Source organism: Lithobates pipiens, unplaced genomic scaffold, assembly GCF_037356315.1.
Source record: "Lithobates pipiens isolate NorthernLeopardFrog02 unplaced genomic scaffold, aLitPip1_a1.2 Scaffold_16, whole genome shotgun sequence".
Taxonomy (NCBI): domain Eukaryota; kingdom Metazoa; phylum Chordata; class Amphibia; order Anura; family Ranidae; genus Lithobates; species Lithobates pipiens.
In genome coordinates, this window is record NW_027507748.1 from 640427550 (window position 1) to 640453518 (window position 25969).

The 25969-nt window shown below is 41.7% G+C and overlaps 1 protein-coding gene across 2 annotated transcripts in view; it reads left to right on the top strand.

Moving 5' to 3' along the window:
• Positions 1 to 25969, top strand: part of CDADC1 (cytidine and dCMP deaminase domain containing 1) — a 58178-nt gene that overhangs the window by 7266 nt on the left and 24943 nt on the right. The window contains exons 2-7 of one of the 2 annotated variants that reach the window (XM_077484279.1): positions 1088 to 1191; positions 3175 to 3355; positions 4419 to 4988; positions 6289 to 6338; positions 14358 to 14530; positions 24616 to 24805. In XM_077484279.1, coding sequence (XP_077340405.1) covers positions 1088 to 1191; positions 3175 to 3355; positions 4419 to 4988; positions 6289 to 6338; positions 14358 to 14530; positions 24616 to 24805 — 1268 coding nt within the window. The remainder of the gene's footprint in view (positions 1 to 1087; positions 1192 to 3174; positions 3356 to 4418; positions 4989 to 6288; positions 6339 to 14357; positions 14531 to 24615; positions 24806 to 25969) is intronic. The other variant, XM_077484281.1, reaches the window with a different exon arrangement.

Below are 25969 nucleotides of genomic sequence, written 5' to 3' on the forward strand. Positions count from 1 at the left end.
GAGGGGGATCCATAGCCCCACACGATTCTCACGGCTGCAGCCACCAGTAGTGTTTGTAAACACCTCTCCTCCCCTCATGGTGAGAACGAACAGTAATAGTTGGGTCAGACTCCATGAGGTATTTAAATGGCCTACACCTATAGCAAGGCCATTATAAAACTTTGGTCAAAGCTGCACAGCTTGTTTTTATCTGCAGATGCCCCTTATCTGCATAGGCACTTTTTTCAGTAAAGGTGAGCTAACTCTTTAACTTCTGTTGAGCCAGGCTGTGCATCATAGCCACCAACGGCTTGAATTTTGATAAATTCGGCATCAATGGGCTGGAATTCAAACCATCTATGGGGACCTTTTAAAAGTTCTTCTCTTGCAGGGTAGTGCAGGTATGATTTTTTTTTTTTAAGAGGCTGGCAGAGTGATTTTGATTACTAGCTGGCTTATTTATTGGAAACGAGTTCTTCATTGATTCTTGATGGAGAAATAAAATATAACCCATTTGCAATATTATAACATTATTTAAGAAAGTAGTGCTAAAGCCCCATACACACTATCAGATTTTCTGCTGATTTTTCCTTCAGATTTACCAAAACCATGTAGTGCGAGGGCCTGTCTGATTGCATACAAATTGAAACTCCTAAGGTTTGACCTCATATTATATGGTTGGTAAATCTGAAGGAAAAAATCAGCAGAAAATCTGATAGTGTGTATGGGGCTTAAGTATACTATCTTCTAACAGCCAGTCATATTTCGATTTACAGTAGTTTGTGATTGATTCTATTGGATTACTGAACTCTGCACTAATCATCTCATTGAACAAATAACATTTAGGCTGGGTTCACACTGAAGCACAGAGCGGCTCACAGCAGGGGTCCAGTGTGTCCCTGTTCACCGTTTCCGGTCCGATTTCTGTCTGAATTTTTTGCTGGATTTGGACCTGAAACGCACCAGAAGACGCTCAGGGCTTCTGTGTAATTCACACCGGAGCCGCTCCGGAGAGTTATGATCCGGCTCTCTATGACATGTCCACATCCAATTCACAATAGTGTGAACCCAGCCTTAGTGATATGTTCTGTGTGTTTCTTTAATACAGGTCAGGTTCCGAGGCTTTCGAAAGTTAACTTATTTACTCTGCTAAGCCTTTGGATGGAGGTTTTCCCGTCTCGTGAAGATGAAGAGAACAAGAAACAACCACAGGTATGTGTTGAGCCGCATACTTGAGAAATGTAACGATGTTTCATTGTCCGTTAAGACAATCCTCTAAATACTGTAATACATGTACTGCACATGTATGATACAATAGCAACAAGGTTAGAAATGTTCTTCCCTTACTTGTACTGGCTGTGTATGACTGTAAGGCCCCCATACACACTATTAGATTTTCTGCAGATTTTTGTCTTAAGATTTACCAAAACCATGTAGTGCAAGGGCCCACCTGATTGCATACAAATTGAAACTCTTAAGGTTTGACCTCATATTATATGGTTTTGGTAAATCTGAAGCCAAAAATCTGCAGAAAATCTATGGGGTCTTATGTTCAGGGCCAATAGTACTCTGCAAGGATTGTATAATGTATTGGCATACTTACATGAAACAAACTTAAAGACCAGCTTCTAGTTGGGCAGCCTTCCCAAGTCTTGTCATCTCTTTTGTAGGCCAAGGCCATTTGCAGCAGTGACACCTGATAGCTGTGATGCTCCCAGCTCTCTCCTTAATAAAAGTTGGCTCTTTTTTATTGTTTATTAGAGGTATTCATATAGTGCTGTCTGTTTTACGCAGTTCTCAGCATACTATTTATTCCCATCAGCCCTTGCCCTCAAGGAGCTTACAATCTACGCTCCCTATCTCCCATGCATACATACATGCACACTAGGGAAAAGGCTAGACCAGAGCTAATTAATCTACTATATCATGTCTTTGGAGTGTGAGAGGAAACCATTATCCAGACTGATCGTTTCTCACTTCTTTATAGTTCCTTGATACTGCCCACTCCTGTATTGTAATATCAGCCATTTCGACCCCTTTCTTTTATGAAGACTTGACTAGGCCTGGAATATGTCAGTCTTTTATAGTTTGTTTTGGCAATTCGTATAATTGCAGCTCTGTCTCCTTAGCTGCTGTCCAGTTTTATTTGTCCGGACTCTGGTAAGCTTACATATTTGACATTGACTCAATGCAAGCAGGCACTTTAGGCTGTTTGATGTTATAAAGCATGTGCATTTATTGAGCAGTGGGTAGGTAGTATAAACCCTAACTTTTTGTTTGCCATGCCACTGACACCTCCCATTATGGCAGCTATGAAGGGGACATGCTCTCTGCATTCCATTTTGCTGTTTGCTGGAGAATGCAAAAGTGAGACCACATCAAGGAACCCTGACTTTGAACAAGACGAAATGAAGCTGCAAGGTTAATGAATGAATGACTTGACTCCAATTTTTATATTCATTTTGGACAGACTGACATGCTAATAGAAAGCAATTATTGTTTAATCTATCTTTGCCATAATACTTTTTTTTTGAAAATTATTTTTTTATTTTCAAAAAAGAAAAATTTGGTACAAAACAGAGCCTATTGTGCATACTTAGGCTCAATACATACACATCAATAAAAACATATACATTGAAAATAGTACATAGTGCCCAACCTGACACTAAACCAAAGCTACACTCAATTATCCACCTAAGGATTCCTACCAAAAGGTGTTATTCACTTACTCAAGAGTCTAAGGCCTCTTTCACACTGACGTCCCGTTCAGGCCCGCCTGTCAGTTTTTCAGGCGGACCTGAACGGGTGCTCCATAGAGGTCTATGGAGCCTCGGATGTCAGCGGTGACATGTCCGCTGACATCCGACCCGCTCCGATCCGAAAAAGTGTAACGGAGGAAAAAGCTATTTTTCCATCCGTCTGCGGATCGGATCGGGTGACGACGGGCACTGCGGTCCGTCGTCATCCGATCTCCCATAGGGGAGAGCGGCGCTGTGACAGATCCGTCCCTGCGCAGTGTGCAGAGACAGACCTGTCATCTCCCTGCTCAGCGGGGATCGGCGGAGTGATCCCCGCTGAGCAAACGGATATCCACGGGGCGGATCAGAACTGATCCGCCCCGTGTGAAAGGACCCTAAGTATGTACCAGATTAGGGATGAATTTGCCATAATACTTTAACTCATAATTTCTTACAGCAGGTAAAGAAGACAGGTCTTGTAGTTGTGGGTAACATGAAGATCATTGGCTTGCACTGTTCCAGCAGTGAGCTTCATGCAGGGCAGATTGCTGTTATTAAACACGGCTCAAGACTCAAGGATTGCGATCTTTACTTCTCCAGAAAACCATGCTCTGCCTGCCTGAAAATGATTGTCAATGGTAAGTAACAATCATCTGTGTCTCCAGTGTCTGCATGTGTGTGTATTTTGGGAAGATTTGGTGAGAATTAGCATGCAGCACACTTTTATGTACCTTTGCTATTTTTTGCATGTGCGCCTGCACATGGTCTCATCAGATTGCTCCAAGTCTTTGGCATTCCTTGTGCCTGTTTGATTGCTTATGACGTCACTCAAAGTGGAGGTGAAAGCATATCCCTGTGTCCCAGAGCTTGGGGCGCAGACTTGTCCTAATATCAATCCAGGGGGTTAGTAAATGTAAAGAGGAAAGGATCAATGCTACTCCTGACCAGTCCAGGTGAATAAACGATAAAGAGCGGCCCCAGCCTTCATGTCCCTGCCAAACCACACACCCTAATGCATTTTGTCGCACCCGTATGTGTGTGTGTGCACGCATGTGTGTTTTGGTGGAGACATGTAGGCTGAGGTCGCTCTTTATTCACCTGGGCTGGTTAGGAGTAGTGGTGTTCATTGTGCCTGCTATAGTGAAGACTAATAGAATTGATTGCACTTCAGTGCCATGCCTATTATGAGCACTTTTTAGATAAAGTTTGGTTTGCTGTAACTCTTCTAGCAAAGATTTAACTGCAAGTGCAATAAATACAGTTACAGTATGTATAATGAACCAGTTCTACTGGGTGGCTGTAGATGAGCACGAGTGAATCACGCATGCATGTACTAAAAAAAAATGAACACTTTGTTAAAAAAAAAAAAAAAAAAAAAATGAAAAACACTGACAGGAACTGCTTTTTTTTTTTTTTCTTTTTCTGGAGGCTGCTTTACTATACGCTTCCTCATTTTTTTCAAACACAACAATAGCCGTATGTGTTTTATCTGTTTAATAGATGATATGAATCCTTTTACAGCCTCAATCACTATTTTACATAGTCTAATACAGGTGCTGTGCAGTATAACATTAGGACTAGGAGGCAATCATTGTGAAGTGTATACACCAAATTAATTTACACAAATAATTTTCACCCAACATTTTTCTTGTGAGGGTTTCTATTTTAAATCTCTTCTTTTTATATTCTATTTGTTTGTAGCTGGAGTGAAACGAATTTCATACTGGCCCTCAGACCCGGAAATGAGTCTCCAAGAAGAAATATCTTCCCACAGTGTCAACGGAGATGCCAGGCTAGATGCCAAGGCAGTAGAGAGGCTGAAATCAAATAGTCGCGCTCATGTCTGCGTGCTGCTGCAGCCACTAGCATGTTACATGGTGCAGTTTGTTGAAGAAACCTCCTTGAAATGTGACTTTGTCCAGAAGATTGCACGGAAGGAACCGGACTTCCCAATAAGCACTTTTTATGAGTATCGCCAAGAGAGGATAAGGCAGTATGAAACATTGTTTTTAATCTCCAGTGAAGACATGCACAAGGACATCCTTAGAACAATAGGGCTGGAGAATCTCTGTGAGAATCCATACTTTGTCAGCCTGAGACAGAATATGAAAGCGCTGGTGCTCATACTGGCCACAGTGGCATCCAGTGTTCCAAGGTGTTCTGATTTTGGGTTCTACCTCAGTAAGACAAGCAGTGAGAGTGGCCCAAGTCTAACCCAAGAAATTGCCCAGCACTGTATAATTCAAGCCCGGCTGCTGGCGTATCGAACAGGTTAGTAGGATGACCTTACACTTGTCTGCACCTTTTCTTTCCAGCAGTACATGAAAACTAGTGACTGATTCAGCAAAATCAAATTTTTTTTTTTTTTGCATTAACATTTTATTTAAACGAACAAGGAAGTACATTAGGGAAATTAGTAGCACACAATCAAAAAAATAATACATGTTTTAACATCAACGGTTTCTATAAAGAAGTGGCGGTGATTAAACGTAGTCACCAAAAAGAATAAGAACATAACAAAAATCTGCATCCAGTAATGGCATATAAATTGTAAGTACATACTGAAGTAACCAGTATAATAGTATACCTATAGGTTTAAAAATCACATAAACAATGTTTAAGGAGGCTAATATTTAGTTATCCAATTCTCCTACCCTGTTTCCCCCAAAATAAGACCTAGCGTGAGTGTCGGTGATGGCTGCAATATAAGCCCTACCCCCCCAAATAAGCCCTAGTTAAAGTCCTTGTAGGTCTTATTTTCAGGGTAGGGCTTATTTTTGGGGAAACAGGGTAGGGCTTATTTGGGGGGTAGGGCTTATATTGCAGCCATCACCGACAATCGCGCTAGGTCTTATTTTCGGGGAAACAGGGTAAGAACATCAAACAGCTATCTTAAACCAGTCCCTTACCTTCCATTTGCCCCAACACAAAGGGGGCTAAAGGGACAGAGGAATAAAAGAGCCCTCTCCATCAACAAAAAATTCCAAAAGGGTAGCCTGTGGTAAAGATCCTACTAAGTTTTAAAAAGAAGAGATGGAAGTAGGAAAAAAGGATCTTGAAAACTCAAAAAGGTGTTGGAAAGAGAAATAAAAAAGGGAGGGGGAGTGGGGAATACCGCCAACTGCCCTCTCTGTCGTCCTCTGAAAAAACATCACACCGGTGGCATAAAGTCACTATGTTTACTTGTTTATCTGTAAACTAGATACACAAAGCATGCTTAGCTCATGTACTGTTTGACATCCTCTGGTAGGTGGACTGTTTCTTAAATTACCTTCAAACAGTTCATGATAGTTGAAACAGGAAAAACAGCCAATCAGATGGCAGCTAAAGCTACCCGTCAACTTGTTAAATAAAAAAAAGCTAGATGGGCAGATCTTGTAGTGATGACACAATCTGCCATTCATTGCCTTCCATTTGCCTAGAAAAGTATATATATTTTTTTTAATTTACTTTTGAAATCAAGTTTTGCACTCATGTGACGGCCCATCGCAGGCATCAGAGAAGATGTAATATTAGGGCACTCATCCACCATTTAATTTTTTACCAATTTAATTATTGTTTGCTGTTTTAGAAGACCACAAGATTGGAGTTGGTGCCGTTATTTGGGCAGAGCGTCAGTCTGTAAGTAATTTTTGTTTTTTTGTGTTTGTTCATTTTGATCTGAAATTGGTTGTGTAATTTGTGCTGATCAGGGAAAATCAAAAGAAAATGTTAATCTTTAAAGGGAAATGTTTTCCATTAGAAGAAGTGAAGCACAATTCAGCATATAGTGGAGCTTTATCACTGGAACATCCATCGGCTTGACCCTTTTTGAGTTATCCAACCGCGCTGTAGCCGTCATTCGGCTATGGCCTGGTCGGCAAGTGGTTAAGGAGGAAAACCTTCTTTAGTGCAGCAGCCCCCCAAAACCTCCCTTTTACTTACCTGAACCTGGTCCTTCCAGCGATGGGGATGAGCACAGCAGCTCCAGCCGCTGTCTCAGTTCCTCATTGGATAGATTGATAGCAGCACAGCCATTGGCTCCTGCTGCTGTCAATCAAATCTAGTGACAGGGGGCGCGAGTCCTGCTGTCTATGTTAATAGACGCAGCAACAGTACTTGGGAGTGCGGCCGCGGGTGTCCCCTTAGAATGGGGGTCTTCGAGGGGCCACTCTATGCAGGGAGGAGCCAAGAGCGCTGTTGGGGGACCCCAGAAGAGGAAAATCGGGTCCACTCTGTGCAAAACTCCCAGAGTGGGTTTTTAAAAAAAAAAAAAACCTTTAGAACCCCTTTAAAAAAACGCTGCTTCTACAGGAGTTTTGTGTTCTGCCTGTAGAAGCAGCTTAATGTTATCCAATGTGTCATGCACATTAGGACGATTAGAGGCATATTTTGAGCTCAGCGTTTAGAGGTAGGAAAAAATCCCTTCTGGATTGTGTTTCTGATTGGAACTTTCTGTCAGAAAAAATGTAAAACTCTCCAAAACACATTTAAACTTTGTACAAAAAATGCTCTTTATGAGCGTTTTTTACAGCCAACAGAACAGACATTTCAGCTGGTTCATTGATTTTTTTTTTTATTGTTTTTTTGGAGTTTTGCTTTATTTATTAATTGTGACATACACAAGCAACTAGCAAGCATGTCACTTTGTTCTTTGTAAAGTTATTGATAAAAAAAATGGGAAGCAAATTACAGAGGGAACTGCATGTGTTGCCAGTATTAAAAAATAAATAAATACATAAATGAAATAAAGAGAATCAAATTGGTTATCATTAGGGATGCACCGAAATTTCGGCCGCCGAAACATATCGGCCGAAAATGCCCTTTTCGGCAATTTGCCGAAAGGAAAAAACGGCTGATAATTGAGCCGAAAATGGGGCAGCGTCTGGGGGTGGAACTCCGCCCCCGCCCCTGGTGCCGCCCATGATGGGGGTGAATAGCGCAGGACTGATGCAGCCAGCGATGCCCCTCTGCAGTGAAGAGAGCCGTCTGGTTGAATAGAGTGCCGGGAACATCACAGCTTTAATTTCAATAGCTGTGTGTTCCCCGTCGCGTGCCGTCACACACAGCCCCTCCCCCTTGTCCGGGGAACTTTAATAGACAGATCACCTGTCCAGATTGGACGGTTGATCTGTCTATCAAAGTGCCTGGACAAGGGGGAGGGGCTGTGTGTGACGGCGCGAGACGGGGAACACACAGCTATTGAAATTAAAGCTGTGATGTTCCCGGCGCTCTATTCAACCAGACGGCTCTCTTCACTGCAGAGGGGCATCGCTGGCTGCATCAGTGGGGGGCATCGCTGGCTGCATCAGTGGGGGGCATCGCTGGCTGCATCAGTGGGGGGCATCGCTGGCTGCATCAGTGGGGGGCATCGCTGGCTGCATCAGTGGGGGGCATCGCTGGCTGCATCAGTGGGGGGCATCGCTGGCTGCATCAGTGGGGGGCATCGCTGGCTGAATCAGTGGGGGGCATCGCTGGCTGCATCAGTGGGGGGCATAGCTGGCTGCATCAGTGGGGGGCAACACTGGCTGCATCAGTGGGGGGCAACACTGGCTGCATCACTGGGGGCAACACTGGCTGCATCACTGGGGGCAACACTGGCTGCATCACTGGGGGCAACACTGGCTGCACTTATCTCTTATCATGTCGCCAGTCTCTGACCACCTCCTGTACCATGTCCCCAGTCTCTGACCACCTCCTGTACCACGTCCTCAGTCTCTGACCACCTCCTGTACCATGTCCCCAGTCTCTGACCACCTCCTGTACCATGTCCCCAGTCTCTGACCACCTCCTGTACCATGTCCCCAGTCTCTGACCACCTCCTGTACCATGTCCCCAGTCTCTGACCACCTCCTGTACCATGTCCCCAGTCTCTGACCACCTCCTGTATAAAAATATTTTTTAAAAACAGTCATTTTCGGTATCGGTGCTGTTTCGGTATCGGTTTCGGTTTTCGGCCTAGTGTATTTTTCATTTTCGGTATCGGTTTCGGAACAAAAAAACCCATTCGGTGCACCCCTAGTTATCATAGGCAATATAGACTGCCTTCTTTTTTCCGACTTTTACAGGCAAGCTGCCCTATGCTAACCTAGACAAACCTGCTAGGAAGGAGACCTAGAATTGGCAGTAAAAGTGTTAACTGATCGGTTTCATTCACAAGAAGTATGACGAGTATGACAATAAAGCCAATGTGATATTAGCAGTCTGGTTCCTCATACTAGATACAGATCTTAAAGTATCAGTTTTCATAGCAGCCTGGTATCAGCTTGGTCTGCACAGGGTGTTAACTTGCACATGCAGCCTATATGAATGTTCTGTTTTTACCTGTGCGTGTCTGAAAGCCAGGCAGATTTAACATGCACAGGTGAATGCAGCTCTGTATTAATTATTACGTCCATTAAATGTCATATAAGCAGTGTAAGTACCAGAATTTGATTTAACACCAGCCTTTTGCAATCCACTCTACAGCAGAGCTCAGACTCGGGGAGCATCGCAAAGAGACAGTCAGCTATGCTGCAGTGCAAGGGGCATGCTAATTAGAAGAACAGTGGTGTCACTAGGATTGGTATCGTCTGGTGCGGTAAAACATGGTGTCACAACCCCCTCTCCCCCCCGCCTTGGTACAGACTCGACTCCCTTCCAGGGCCGGCATCACCATAAGGTGGGACAGGATGTGGGGGGCGGGAAAACTTCTTGCTGACACAGTGACTTCGCACTGCTCACTCCTATCGCACACACTGCCATATCGAGCCGATTGGAGCTCTATTATTGGATGCAGGGTGTCAGAGGATGAGCCGGGGCCCAGGGATGGGGATAAACAAGGTGGCAGAGCAGCGTCTTCTCCCCCAGGCACCATGACCGACTTGTACAGTGTGGAGATCAAGAATGCTATACCTCTAGCTCCAGCGCTCCACAGCCTCTGGCAGCGTGTTATAGTGACATAATGAGAGCAGGTAAAGCCAGCTTGCACAGAAGTCGGCTGTATCCTCTCTCCACTGTGGTCCTAACCCCTCCCTCCTTGTCAGATTTTTAGTATGCAATTATTGCCATCGGCTATAGCCGCTTGCTGTAATCACTGTGTTCTCCCTGCAGGGACAGCTTCCTGTGCCCCCCTGCTGGGAGAACAGAATAGCTCTGTAGGAATTATTCCCCATCAATGCTGACTGGGGAATCCAGTGATTATTAATTTTTTTCTCTCTTTCCTGCAACCCGTGGATGCAGGAAGGTAAATCGCATCTATGGGCCTGCCTTAGGTGGAAGGAACACAGTTGCAGAGAGATGAGCTTATCAAGTTGTTGCTTGCCTTTTAACTCTCTAGTCATGGGTTGGGTTTGGGAGACCTGTGTGTGTTGAACTGCAGCAGAGTAATAAAGTCTCCTTCCCTGCCAGACTGGGCTATGCTGTGTGGCAAAGCTGTGAAATCTCAGATCTGGATGGACAGAAATATAATTCCTTTGACAGCTACAACAACGCCCTATATTTCATCTATTTTGTTGTTTGCCTAAGGTTCAGTTTCAGTAGTTTGTTGGCCTCTCATATCAAAGCTAATTTAACCTTGGTAGTCTCAAAGTTCACAGAACACACCCATTTATGTTGCTTATTTCAGTTTGGTTATCTTTGTTTCCTTGATCTTCAAAGTTCTTTGTCTAATAAGAGCCACAAACACCTTCAGTGTACAGCATGGGTGCTCAACCTGTGGCCCTCCAGCTGTTGCAGAACTGCAAGTCCCATGAGGCATTGCAAGCCACTAACAGTCACAAGCATGGTTCCCAAAGGCAGAGATGGGACTTGTAGTTCCACAACAGCTGGAGGCCACAGGTTGAGCACCCATGGTGTACAGAGAGCTCTATGTAGGTGTAAACATGTGCAGATGTAGAACTACTTTGATGCAGAACACGTATTATTGTAGAATTCTTTCCTAACACCAACTCTGTTTAATAGTGTTCCCTCCCCCCACCTCCAACCTATGCTGCCTGACCTATGTAAGAGGGGAAAAAAATAGGTATACTTCCCTGTGTAGGGGTGGGGTGAGCATGAAACACTGATACTCCTACAAAGGCACCATCCCAAGAAAATGTGTAAATATATTTCAAAAAAATCTTTTAGAACAGAATGGGTCTCGGAGGAGTATGAAACAAAACAAAAAAAAACTGATATTTATACAAAAGTAAACAAGTTTTTATTAAACTAAAAGACAAAGTTTAAAATACATTACAGTCTTTAGTGATTCAGATTTTGAAAGCGGGGATGTGCTGGTTCCCAACAGGTTTATACAAAGAATGGCCTACCCGTTTCGTGGGTGAAAACGCTTCGTCAGGGCCTTGAGAATAGCACAGATGAAAAGTTGATATAAATTCTACAAAGAAAACATTAATTAATAAATCATACATCATATAATTAATATAAATACGTAATGATGGAAATGACATAGAGGTGTTGACTAATGGTCTATACATACATTTATGACAAATAAATATATACGTTACAGCAAATGTTGATAAACTACATATACTGCAATAGAAAATAATAAAAAAACAGCATATTAACTGTATATATCCCTGTTGTTTTTTTTTTTTTCATACTCCTCCAAGACACAATCGGAGTCCCATTCTATTCTAAAAGATTTTTTTAAAATATATTTATAGGTATACTTCCCTGTTTCAGCCCTCTATGGGAGACCATAGTTCTACTTTAAAGCGCGTGTCCACTTTTGCAGCCAAATTGGTATAGCGGTTTTGTGTTTTCATTCATATGATAAAAAATATTTAAAATTGCTGCTTATATTTGAAGTGTTTTTTACTTGCCTAAGCTATCTACACAGCTTTCTCCTATGTAATGCTAAAAACCCTAACTTTAAGCTCTGGACAGAGTGGAGAGGGATTAGAACACCTATCAGCTTTTATTGCTGTCTGTGCCCCAATCAGGGAACTCCACTCTCTCCATATGTCCTGTTTACCATCATCACTGCGAATTAAAGTAGAAGAAAATCACAAATTTTGGGTTGTCCCCAGAATAGTAATAGTGGGGACACTAGATCCTGTGACCTAGGGTGTGCCAATGGATTCCTTTAATTGCAGGGATTTCCTCTCACTTCCTCCTTTGGCTATGGAACAGGAAGTGAAGGGAAACAGACACATGGCAAAAAAACCTGTACACACGATTGGAATTCCAGACAGAAAAAGACCGATGAGAGCTTTTCATCGGAAAATGCGACCGTGTGTATGCTCCATCGGAATTTAGCTGTCTGAATTCCCACCAGCCAAAAATTTATAGCATGTTCTCAATTTTCCCGATGGAAAAAATTTCTATCGGTAATTCCGATCGTGTGTATGCAATTTCGACACGCCAAAAATCACGCATGCTCAGATTCAACTACGAGACAGAAGCTACTGGCTATTGAAAGAGGAAGTAAACCCTGATGGGTTTACTTCCTCTTTTTTTCCCTGCAAAGGTAAAGCATAATGGACTACTGTGCATCGCATAGTAGCTCATTATGTGTCACTTACCTGACACAGGAGCCAGCGAAGTCGCCGCTGTCCCCTGTAGTCCGCCGCATCCATGTTGCTGGTGGCGTCTCGCAGCTCCGACGAATCACAGCGGCGCAGCCGCGATGACGTCACTCCCGCGCATGCGCACGGGAGTCGCGTCTCGCAGCTCCGCCGCTGCCATACGGCGAAGCCGCGATGACGTCACTCCCGCGCATGTGCACGGGAGTCGACAAATTAGGCAAATCCATTCTTGGATTTGCCGCATTTAGTGCGCCTGCGCGCCGCTGTCTACGGCGCATGCGCCGTAGACAGCGGTGCCCATTTTCGGGCAAATATCTCCTAAACCATATAGGTTTAGGAGATATTGCTTGGACCTACAGGTAAGCCTTAATCTAGGCTTACCTATAGGTCCAAGTTGTTTGGAAGGGTTTACTTCCTCTTGAACTTCCTTTTTCTAGTCGTGTCGTACGTGTTTTACGTCACCGCGTTATAAACGATCAGAGTTTGGTGTGACCATGTGTAGGCAAGACAGCTTGAGCCGAATTCCGTCGGGAAAACCATCAGAGCTTTTTCCGACGAGAATTCCGATCGTGTGTACGTAGCATAAGGGGTTATAACCCTCTCTTACTCTATCCAAAATTAAAACAATTGTTCTGCTTATAGGAGTGGGCTGTTTTAAAGTTTACCGAAATTAAACTTGTCTGTAGTGTGCAGGTAGATCTAGTTATTGGTTATAAACTAGATTTCAACATTGCCTCTTAACAAAGGGTTAGAGATCTTAGATTTTACATTGTATGTTAATGAGGGAATAATGACTTATTCAGAATAGCTTACAGTCATATATCTATAAACCTGCTCCAAAAAAAAAAAAAAAAAACACCAAAAAGGTAAGGAAAAATATAAAATAAAAGTATGTGTGTGTGTGTGGCCAAAACAGCTAATCGATTATGAAAATAGTTGTCAACTATTTTCATAATCAATCGGTCAGCCGATTAGTTGCCCTGCATACAGAATGCATTATTTGTTTACACATCGGGAAATGCAGTGCAGCACACATACAGTCCATACATGTCAGTAAGTGCCTGAGAACTTGGGACATGTAGTCCTGGGCAGGAAGTGAGTGGTTCTAAACGCAGATTTTTTTTTACCTTGCTATAGGGGTGCTCTATGCTATACTGTACACTGTCTGAAAATTAATTTGACCAATAAGTTTTCTATTCTGCTTCTTTGAATTTTCCTGTCACTCTGGTCAAAAACTAACATCAATTTGAATCGAACAAACGTTCTTAAAATCATTTTTTTTTTGAAGGAAGACACTGTTTTTGTATGGCCAGCATAAACGACAGCAGGTGCAGGGAGCTTTTATCAAGCCACCTACCAATGACAAGGGAGTCTGTCATACATAATATATTACAGTGTTCTGAAAATCTGAAAAACAGTCTTTTCATTTTTTTTTTTTTCTTTAAATAAAAAATTTGATCTCGGAGTCTGATGATATTTACCAGATTCAACCTCTAATAGTATATACAGTATATCTCTTCTAATAGTATATACAGTATACTGTATCTCTTCTAATAGTATATCTCTTCTGTCTGTTATTCTCAGAGTGGATTGGAGATTTTGCACCCTAACCAGATAGTTGGTTATTTATATTTACCACTGCATAGAGATATTTAATAATAAATTGCCTTTTTTTAAAAAAAAACATATTAACTAAATTATACACCACACTTTAAGGTTATTATCCAATTAATCGAAACAATAATCAGCCAACTAATCGATTATGAAAATAATCGTTAGTTGCAGCCCTATATGTGTGTGTATGTATGTATGTGTGTGTGTGTGTGTGTGTGTATATATATATATATATATATATATATATATATATATATATATATATATATTTATTTTGTGTGAACCCATGACAAACATATATAGTTTTGTCATGGGTTCACACAAAATAAATATAATATATATATATATATATATATATATATAGTGTATTTAAAAACACAAATATACGTTTTTGGTGTGAATACTGTACAAATAAAGAAGAGTATTGTCAGTACAGCTCACATTTTGGAAAATAATTTGATCTCTATCATTGTTTACTTGCATAGGATGATTTTCTGTCAAACTGTAAATGCATCCCAGTGACTTTTCCTGTTTCTAGGACTCAGACTGTGACGGCACAGGACCTATGTATTTTCTGGGTTGTGGATATAATGCTTTCCCTGTTGGTTCAGAATATGCTGATTTCCCTCACATGGATGACAAGCAGAAAGACCGAGAAATCCGGAAATTTCGTTACATTGTTCATGCAGAGCAGAATGCCATAACATTCAGGTAAGACGTTACTGGGTAAAGGATTGGTGAAAATAAAAGCAGCCACTGATTTAAACAGAGCATTTATAGATACACTAGTTCAAAGAAAGGAACACCACTCCAGGTGAGCATTCGCTGGAGTCCGGATGTGCTGGGTGCAAGCCATGGCTCACCACCGATCAATGAAAAAAAGAAAACCTCAAAGTCCTTTGAAATCTTTGAAGAAGCGCTGTTGGCAGTGTGAAACACGTCACCTCCTGGGTCCTGTGTCATTGTCTTAGTGGCTGTCATTTGACTTTTTTTGGAATGAATCATGTTGGGTCTTTTCTGTTGTTGTGCAGCCTTCTTTTCTTTCTCAATACATACTCTATGCAGTCATTTCTGTGTAGAGGTTTTTTTTACTCCAAGTGTTATCTTGAGAAGAAATCTGCAGGTTTAACCACTTAAGGACTGCCGTATTGCCATTGTACGTCATTACAATGGCACAGGCAGGCACAAGCACGTAGATGTACGTGCCTGCCTTCCGGCGGGTGGGTAGTCCGATCGGACCCCCTCCTGCTGGATACGGCGGTCCGTTTCCCTCCAGGAGCGATCCGTGATGAGGGGATGGCCGTTGGTTTCTGGCCACCCCCTCTGGATCGCTCCTGGCCAATGACGAACTTCCTCCCACTGTGTATTGTTTACACAGGAAGGAGGAAGTGATGTCATTCTCCTCGGGGCGGTCTTTTTGACCGGACTACGAGGAGAAGACTAAAAGTAAGTGTGCACCAACACTACACTGACATGTAGGTACACACAGGCACACAAACCCCCCCCCCCCCCGATCGCCCCCCTCCCCCCCCAGTCACAGTGTCACTGATTGCAGTGATCATTTCTTTACTGATCACTGTATTCAGTGTCAGTTGTGACAGTAAAAACTGTCAGGACAGTTAGTGTTAGGTCCAGGGTAGCCCCCTATCACCCCCCAATAAAGATTTAACCCCCTGATTGCCCCTAGAGTTAACCCTTTCACCCCCTTTTGCCAGTGTCACTAAGCGATCATTTTTCTGATCGCTGCATGTGTCGCTAGGTAGCTAGTTATTTTTTTAGGTTCACCGCCAGGTTTTTATAGCGCTAGGTACCCCGATATACTACCCAATAATGGTTTTAACCCCCTGATTGCCGCTAGTTAACCCTTTCACCCCCTTTTGCCAGTGTCACTAAGCGATCATTTTTCTGATCGCTGCATTAGTGTCGCTACTGTCGCTAGGTAGCTAGTTATTTTTTTAGGTTCACCGCCAGGTTTTTATAGCGCTAGGTACCCCGATATACTACCCAATAATGGTTTTAACCCCCTGATTGCCGCTAGTTAACCCTTTCACCCCCTTTTGCCAGTGTCACTAAGCGATAATTTTTCTGATCACTGCATTAGTGTCGCTAGGTAGCTAGTTATTTTTTTAGGTTCACCGCCAGGTTTTTATAGCGCTAGATACCCCGATATACTACCCAATAATGGTTTTAACCCCCTGATTGCCGCTAGTTAACCCTTTCACCCCCTTTTGCCACTGTCACTAAGCGATCATTTTTCTGATCGCTGCATTAGTGTCGCTACTGTCGCTAGGTAGCTAGTTATTTTTTTAGGTTCACCGCCAGGTTTTTATAGCGCTAGGTACCCCGATATACTACCCAATAATGGTTTTAACCCCCTGATTGCCGCTAGTTAACCCTTTCACCCCCTTTTGCCAGTGTCACTAAGCGATAATTTTTCTGATCACTGCATTAGTGTCGCTAGGTAGCTAGTTATTTTTTTAGGTTCACCGCCAGGTTTTTATAGCGCTAGATACCCCGATATACTACCCAATAATGGTTTTAACCCCCTGATTGCCGCTAGTTAACCCTTTCACCCCCTTTTGCCACTGTCACTAAGCGATCATTTTTCTGATCGCTGCATTAGTGTCGCTACTGTCGCTAGGTAGCTAGTTATTTTTTTAGGTTCACCGCCAGGTTTTTATAGCGCTAGGTACCCCGATATACTACCCAATAATGGTTTTAACCCCCTGATTGCCGCTAGTTAACCCTTTCACCCCCTTTTGCCAGTGTCACTAAGCGATAATTTTTCTGATCGCTGCATTAGTGTCGCTAGTGTCGCTAGGTAGCTAGTTATTTTTTTTGGTTCACCGCCAGGTTTTTATAGCGCTAGGTACCCCGATATACTACCCAATAATGGTTTTAACCCCCTGATTGCCGCTAGTTAACCCTTTCACCCCCTTTTGCCAGTGTCACTAAGCGATAATTTTTCTGACCGCTGCATTAGTGTCGCTAGGTAGCTAGTTATTTTTTTAGGTTCACCGCCAGGTTTTTATAGCGCTAGGTACCCCAATATACTACCCAATAATGGTTTTAACCCCCTGATTGCCCCTAGTTAACCCTTTCACCCCCTTTTGCCAGTGTCACTAGGCGATAATTTTTCTGATCGCTGCATTAGTGTCGCTAGTGTCGTTAGGTAGCTAGTTATTTTTTTAGGTTCACCGCCAGGTTTTTATAGCGTTAGGTACCCCCATATACTACCCGATAATGGTTTTAACCCCCTGATTCCCCCTAGTTAACCCTTTCACCAGCGATCACAGTATAAGTGTCACTGGTGACGCTGGTTAGCCAGTTAGTTATTTAGGTTCCCCGTCAGGTTTTTATATAGCGCCAGGGACCCCCATATACTACCTAATAAAAATGTTAACCCTCTGATTGCCCCTAGTTAACCCTTTTACCACTGATCACCGTATAAGTGTTACGGGTGACTCTGGTTAGTTTGTTTTTATAGCATCAGGGCACCCACCATTTATTACCCAATAAAGGTTTAACCCCCTGATCACCCGGCGGGTGATATCAATTAGGTTTTAGGGTCAGGGTCTGCGTCGCCCCAGGCAGCGCTAGGTTAGTGCCAGTACCGCTAACACCCACACGCAAAGCATAAACCTCCCGTAGTGGTATAGAATCTGAACAGATCAATATCTGATCTGATCAGATCTATACTAGCGTCCCCAGCAGTTTAGGGTTCCAAAAAAACGCATTGTTAGCGGGATCAGCCCAGATACCTGCTAGCACCTGCGTTTTGCCCCTCTGCCCAGCCCACCCAAGTGCAGTATCGATCGATCACTGTCACTTACAAAACACTAAACACATAACTGCAGCGATCGCAGAGTCAGGCCTGATCCCTGCCATCGCTAACAGTTTTTTTGGTAGCATTTTATATTTAAATCTGGAAGGCAGTGCTTGGTTTTCGGGGTCCCGTACGTGGCTAGGCTCCCAAAAAGTCCCCCACATGTGGTATCCCCGTACTCGGGAGAAGCAGCAGAATTTATTTTGGGGTGTCATTTCACATCTGCCAATAGCATGTGTGAGCAATATATCATTTAGTGACAACTTTGTGCAAAAAAAAAAAGTTTGTAATATTCCCGCCACTTGTGGCAAAATATAAAATATTCCATGGACTCAACATGCCTCTCAGTAAATAGCTTGGGGTGTCTACTTTCCAAAATGGGGTCATTTGGGGGGGGGGTTTGTGCTATTTTGGCATTTTATGGCCTTCAAAACTGTGATAGGTAGTGAGTGAAATCAAAAATTTGCACCCTTAGAAATCCTGAAGGTGGTGATTGGTTTTCGGGGTGCCGTGCGTGACTAGACTCCCAAAAAGTCCCACACATGTGGTATCCCCATACTCGGGAGAAGTAGCGGAATATATTTTGGGGTGCAATTCCACATATAACCATGGCATGTGTGAGCAATATATCATTTAGTGACAACTTTTTGTAAAATATTTTTATTTTTATTTTTTTGTCATTATTCAATCCCTTAGGACAAAAAAAAAAAATATTCAATGAGCTCAACATACCCATCAGCAATTTCCTTGGGGTGTCTACTTTCCAAAATGGGGTCATTTGGGGGGGGGGGGGGTTGTACTGCCCTGCCATTTTAGCACCTCAAGAAATGAGATAGGCAGTCATAAATTAAAAGCTGTGTAAATTCCAGAAAATGTACTCTAGTTTGTAGACGCTATAACTTTTGAGCAAACCAAAAAATATACGCTTATTGACATTTTTTTTACTAAATACATGTGGCTGAATAAATTTTGCCCTCAATGTATGACTAAAATGTAGTTTATTCGATTTTTCTTATAACAAAAAGAAGAAAATATCATTTTTTTTCAAAATTTTCGCTCTTTTTCCATTTATATCGCAAAAAATAAAAATCGCAGAGGCAATCAAATACCATCAAAAGAAAGCTCTATTTGTGGGAAGAAAAGGACGCAAATTTCGTTTGGGTGCAATATTGCATGACTGCGCAATTACCAGTTAAAGCAGTGCAGTGCGAAATTGGAAAAAGACCTCTGGTCCTTAAGGTGTTTATTGGTCCAGGGCTGTAGTGGTTAAACTGACAATGGAGTAAAGTAAAACCGGCCATAGATGGTTCGAATCTTGGCTGGTTTAGCAGGGACTAGCTGAGATTTGATAACTGAATGTACCCATGTCGATCCATCATTTCACTTGGGTACAACCAGCATGTCAGATTTTCACCATGTGATTATTGCCGCTAGCAATAATCACTGTGTTCTGGCAGTTATGACTCCACGCGCCCCCTGCCAAGAGAACACAATAGCTCCGTGGGAGAGTTTCATTCATTAACACTGGCTGTATTGATAGGGGAATTTAGAGATTTTCTTGCCTGCAACCCATGGTTGGAAGCAAGAAAATCACACAATCTATGGCCTGCCTAAGCCTGGGGGGGGGGGGGGGGGGGGTGCAGGAGGGACACATAGGTGAGAGATTTTTTAGTTTTTAACACTCATGAAGCCACCAGTGTCACACATTACGCTTTGATAAGCACTGTTATAAAAGTTTATTGGCAACCTCTACTTTCTTGTAGCGTAAAATGGCTGATAATTTACAATAACCTTTGCAGAAAATGGTTTAAAATTGTTCTAAAGGTAGAAGGTTTTTCTACCTTAAATGCATTCTCTGAAAAAGCCCAGGTTCACACTGAGCTGCGGGAATGAAGCCGTGCGAGTTTAGCTGGAATAGCACGATTTCACTCCCACATGTTAGTCCCGATTTCGGCTGCGATTTCAGAGACATCTGTGCAGGCTTATGCACAGATGTCAATGGAAATTGCAAAAAGTAGTACAGAAACTGCTTTTTAAAATCGGTGCGGCACCGTACCGATTACGATGGTGCCATTGCCAGCAATTGCCACCGATTTCACATATCAAATCGCATGTCAAATCACAGCACTATGAACCAGGGCTTAATGTAAAAAAAAAAAAACCTCCTGCATGTAGTCCCCGTGCATAACAGCAGAGGCACTGTGTGCTCTTTTCCTCATTAGCTCAGCGACAGCAGCGGGAGCCATTGGCTCCTGCTTCTGTCAATCAAAGCCAGTGAAAGTCAATAGATGCAGACAGTGAGGCTTGGGAACAAGCCCACACAAGCATCTTGCTATGGGGGCCCATAGGAGGAGGGAGGAGCCAGGAGCTCTGGCAGGGGACCCGAGAAGAGTAGGATTGACACTGCTCTATGCAAAATGATTGCACAGAGCAGGTAAGTATGACATGTTTGTTATTTTAAAGAAAAAAAAAAGTTTAGAATCACTTTAAAGCCAAAGTGCAGCCAAAATCACAAGCATAAAATCGGCACACGGGATATATCTTACACATCATTTATGTCCCTTGTTCTGATTCCTCTTCTTTTATTGAAAATCATTTTCCCTTCTGCCCCCATAATCTTCCAGCGTGGTGGAGTTCATACAACTAACAGCATGTCACAGGCTATTACCAAGAGAGCCTGATTATGCCTGTCCTTCATACAGCTCTGCCTTTCATAGAAGCCATACTACAACTTCTGTGAATGAAGCTGGATCTAAAAATGGAGGGCGGGTGGATAATTGATTAATCCGTCCCTTTGTTCATAGATCCTGTTTCAGGCACAGAAGTTGTAGTATGGCTTCTATGTATTGTGGAGCTGGATGGAAAGGACAGGCATAGTCAGGCTCTCTTGCATGCTTATTTTGTGCTGCACTTATGCTGTGTACACACGGTCAGACTTTCCGGCAGAAAAAGTCAGATGGAATCTTTTCATCGGATATTCCGATTGTGTGTGGGCCTCCTCACACATTTTTTTCGAAAATTCTGACGGACCTAGAAATAGAACATGTTTCTGACGGAATCAATTCCTATTGGGAAAACCGTTCGTCTGTATGTTCCGACGGACCAAAAACGACTCATGGGAAGCTACTGGCTATTAAACTTCCTTTTTCTAGTTCCGTCATATGTGTTGTACATGTATGTAGACAATTGGACTTTGGTGTGTAGGCAAGACCGTTTCAGCTGAACTCCGTCGGAAAAACTGTCAGAGTTTATTCTGACAGAAAAAACGGTTGTGTAAAGCATCAGGCTTTAAACATTGTTAACTTTGTTTTCTAACATGCAAGCTTGTGAGTGTTGCATGCAAATCTTTTGCAATAAGGAACTTTCATATGTTAACTTAACTCTCCCTTTTAACACTGAATTTATAAATAATATTTGGTCCCTGCCAAAGGTTGGCTCCTAGTTTATATATTAAAGAGTTAGATCTAGTAGAGTCTAAAAAATATCAGTGCATCCTACTAAGAGGAGTAAAAATATCTACTATATGTCCGAATGTTTGTGGGCACCTGGCCAAAATGCTTGTATGTATGAGCTTGCTGGACATCCCATTGCAAACCATGGTACCTCTGTGTTGCTTAATAAGCGTCTTCTCCTCTGGTAAGGCTTTCCACAAGATTATAGAGTGTGTCTATAGGAATTTGTGCCCATTCAGCCAAACAAACATTTGTGAGTTAAATGCGACTCTTGGATATGAAGATCTGATTAACAATCACCATTCCAATTTATTCCAAAGGATTTGGTAGTGTTGAAGTCAAGGCTTACCACTCCAGTTCCTCTACACAAAGCTAATCATGCCATAGTGTAGATTTACTAAAACTGGTGCACTCCTAATCAGGTGCAGCTGTGCATGGTAGCCAATCAGCTCTTAATGGCTTGTTCAATTAAGCTTTGGCAATAAAACCTGGAAGCTGATTGGCTTCTATGCAGAAGTAAGCCTGATTTTTTCACTCTCCAGCTTTAGTAAAGCTGGCTTTGTGCACAAAGCCCCCCCAAACTCTTGCACAAAGTTGAAAGTCCACAGTTGTCTAAAATGTCTTTGTATTCTTTAGCATTAACAGTACACTTTACTGAAAACACCTGCACATACTTTTGCCCATTAGAGTTAGATTTGAGCTGGACATTTTATAGATAGGCAACTCCTATCCTCATATTGATTAGTGGTTCCAGATTAATAACTACTACAGTAGGGAACAGATACGCTCAGCATCTTCCCAAATAACTGTTCTGCTTTATTTTGACGCAATTGAAGGTTTTTATACACATGATTACATAGGTATCACATTAATATTACAATTGTACATTTATGGTAACAAGGGGCGTAGCGAAGGCAGACTAATTCTAACCAGGACTCAAAAGAATGTAAACATGTAATGAAAACATTATTAGTGCTGTGTGCACAGTGAGGGCAGTGTGCAATACATACAAAATAGAATACAATTATATACAGAACTTACAAATTTCCTTAACATTCTCCTCTCTTTTGATCACTAACCATGCCTTTAACCTAGAACCTCCAGTGGTGGAGGTAGTCCTGGCCAAAGAGGCAAAAACTCAATTTTGGAGAAAATAATAGCTGAGCAGCTTTTTCATTGCAAAATTACTTTTCATTTTGAAAAACAAATGATTGGTAAGACATATTTACAGATTACTGGTTGTACACTCCTGTGGCCAGAATAGCCTTTTAGCTGATTTGTTGGCATACTGACTTATCAGAATATGTAAAAACAGACAATTCTACATAAAATTGAAGACGTACAAAAGACAAATATGACTTCAACATGGATGAACTACTTGTCAAATCACATTATTTATATATACCCCCCTTACAATTAAAGTAATTTAATCAAAAAGTACCCTAGACTGTGATCACAAGAGGCAAACAAATCAAACACAGAGATTTCTTTAATTTAGTAATTTTTGCAGTGTCTGGTTTGGATCCAGGTGACTTTTTCTTCACGTTTTACACAAATTGTACATGAAACAGATGCTGTTTTGAGTCTCCAAACATTTCCTTATATATAAATGTCTCGTAACAATTGACAAGTCACCTGGATTTAGTTTTAGATCCTTCCATACTTTTAGGATCTGGAATTGGGGAGAAAACACATAAATGAGTTTGTCAAAAACCTTAAAAGATGAGCAACATTCTCTGTGAGATCCGATGTTCAAGTGTTCACAAACTTTTGGTCATAAAGTGTAAATCACACCCAAGGTTAAGCTGGCCATAGATGGATTGAAATTCAGTGGGTCCCTGCTGAACTAGCCACATTTTGATCCATCTATGGCTGGTTAGAATGGTACAGCCTTAAACAATTTTATGAGCAGGGCCCTCTGATTCCTGTATTGATTTGTATTGTAACTGTACTGTCTGCCCTCATGATGTAAAGCGATGCACAAACTGTTGTCGCTATACTGTATAAATCCTGTATAATAGGAATTCAGCCACATAGCTAATCTTGATAAACATCTTTTCCAAAGGTTTTTTGAGCAGACAAACGCCAGATTTAGATTAAGAAAAGTCAAGCAATACCACTTCCCGAAAGCACCTCACTGTTTGTAAAGTATGAAGCATAAGTAAAGCTTGGTATACATTGATAGAATTCTGAATGACATTTGAACGTAGTGAGAATTTTAGAAGTTCAAGATTTCATTTTGATTTTAACCAATTCACCCCTGGAAGATTTGGCTGCTGAATGACTGGGTCATCTTTTGCGAATTGGCGAATCGGTCAGTTAAAGCGAATCGGCACTGCATCGCTTTAACTGACCATTGCGCAGTCGTGCAATGCTGCATCCAAACAAAATTGACGTCCTTTTTGTTCCCACAAATAGAGCTTTCTTTTGGTGCAATTTGATCGCCTCTGCGGTTTTTATTTTTTGCGATATGACCAAAAAAATAACGACAATTTTGAAAAAAACGCAATGTTTTGTACTTTTTGCTGTAATAAATATCCCCTTTTTTTTAAAAAAGCAATATTTTTCTCAGTTTAAACCGATATATATATATATATATATATATAGTGTTTACAAAATGGGAAATGGATTTATAGGGTTTATTTTTTTTTTCTAGTAATTTGTGATTTTTTTTATTGGGACTGCAACATTATGACGGACTAATCGGACACTTTTGACACATTTGTGGGACCATTGGCATTTATACAGCGATCAGTGCTATACAAATGCACTGATTACTGTAAAAATGTCACTGGCAGGGAAGGAGTTAACACTAGGGGGGCGATCGAGGGGTTAACTTTGTTCCCTGTGTGTGTTTCTAACTGTAATGGGAGGGGACTGACCAAGAGGAAATTGCAAATCGTGGTTCCTAGGTATTAGGCTGGATTCACACCTATGCATTTTTTAGTGCTTTTTGCATTTTGCAGATTTGTACTACAGTCCATTTACCATGGTTTCCTATGGAACATGTTCTGTAGTGCAAATCTGCAAAATGCATAGTTGTGAATCCAGCCTTAGGAACTAGCGATCTGTCACTCCTCACAGAACAGGGATTTGTGTGTTTACACACACACGTCCCCATTCTGCCTCTCATGCCCCCGATCAGCCATGAGCATCGGCACCCCCGCAGTGCAGCAGGCACGTGCATGCACCTGCTATCCTGATCCCACGAGCCAACGTATAGCTACCATGGCTCGCGGGATCATGCCGACCTGCCATGGTATAATGACGGCTGGTTGACAAGTGGTTAAGATTACATTTTGGAATGAATGGACTTTACCAAACTACAAACCACATACACTCTTAGAAATTCATACATTCGAAAAAGAAAATCCCACACTGCTGCTTCGCATTTTCTCATCAATACAATGAAAAATGTTAAACCAAATTCTACTAGTGAATACCCAGCTTTACCTATTCCTTATATTTCCTGTTACTTCAGCTTTCATCATGTCACTGTATTCCCAATCCCTTTGCAGATACAATGAGATTAAACCGGATGAAAACAGCATGATCTTTGTGACAAAATGCCCGTGTGACGAATGTGTCCCCCTGATTAAAGGCTCCGGCATCAAACAGATCTATGCAGGAGATGTGGATATTGGAAAGAAGAAGGCTGACATTTCATACATGAAGTTTGCAGAGCTCAAGGGAGTCAGTAAATATGTAGTAAGTGTTGAATAAAGTGAACCTGTCACTTTAGCTATCGGGGTAGATGTATTGATGAAATTATTGTTTTTCATAAGCAGAGCTGGCACAGACCAGCCATCCACCTGCTGAGTAGAAATCAGCGGACAGATTCCCCGTTAAGCAGGCGGACTCCTGGCTGAGTCTGCTCTGTTGTGGTAAGGGCCTAACTGGGCCAAAAAAATGTGCTTGCTAATAGTTCCAATGTGAAAAAAGATAAGAATCTCCAGTTTACAAAATAAACAGTAGCAAAGTTCTGTTTTGTCAACGTGAGCTAGGATGAATTTTGAATAATATTTACTAAATTACATGTAGGGATATCTTAGAATAGGAGATCCCCAATATTACCGCAGAAGATAAATCAGAATAAAATAGTTACGTCTTTTAAATACCTTGGTATATGGGTCTCCTTTAAAAACGGAGGAATGTTTGAATCTTAATCTGCCGCCGTTATTATATAAATTTAGGGGAAGAGTAAAATATGGGCTAAATTACCTTTGGTGGTGGTGGGTCGTGCAAATTTTGATTAAAATGTTTTGGGGCCCTCAGTTAGTTTATATTTTATATACTTCCCCCAATATGGATACCTTTTAAAAAATAGACTTTGTTTCATATCTCATTATGAAAGGGTAAAAATCCTAGAATTATGCTTTTAGAAATTACAATTTCCTGGGGGGGGGGGGGGGGAGAGAATTAGCTGTGCCAAATGCTAGGATGTATTTTATTGCTTCTCAACATATAGGATGGGGCTCTATAGATTGGATAGCTTCAATTCAATAATTCAATCAATACTGTTGACTCGATCTTCCCATAACCATTTAATAGCTCAGCTGGAATCTGGTTCTCTTGGGAATGTTATTCAAAAACCCACTTTATTGCTGATGAATAAAATATGGCAGGAAATGAGATATATAATGCAATACATTGATATATCAGTTCACACCCCTTTATTGGAAAATATAAAGTATAGGGAGATAAATAAGTTGGAAGGATTGGAGATGTTTAGAGGACTAGGGATTCGATATATCTCACAATTATATTCCAGTAAAAATTTAAATTTTTTTAAAGAATTACTCAAAAAATAATCTGTGCCCCATGTATCTTCTTTCAATATTTACAACTTCGACATGCTTTGCAGACCCAATT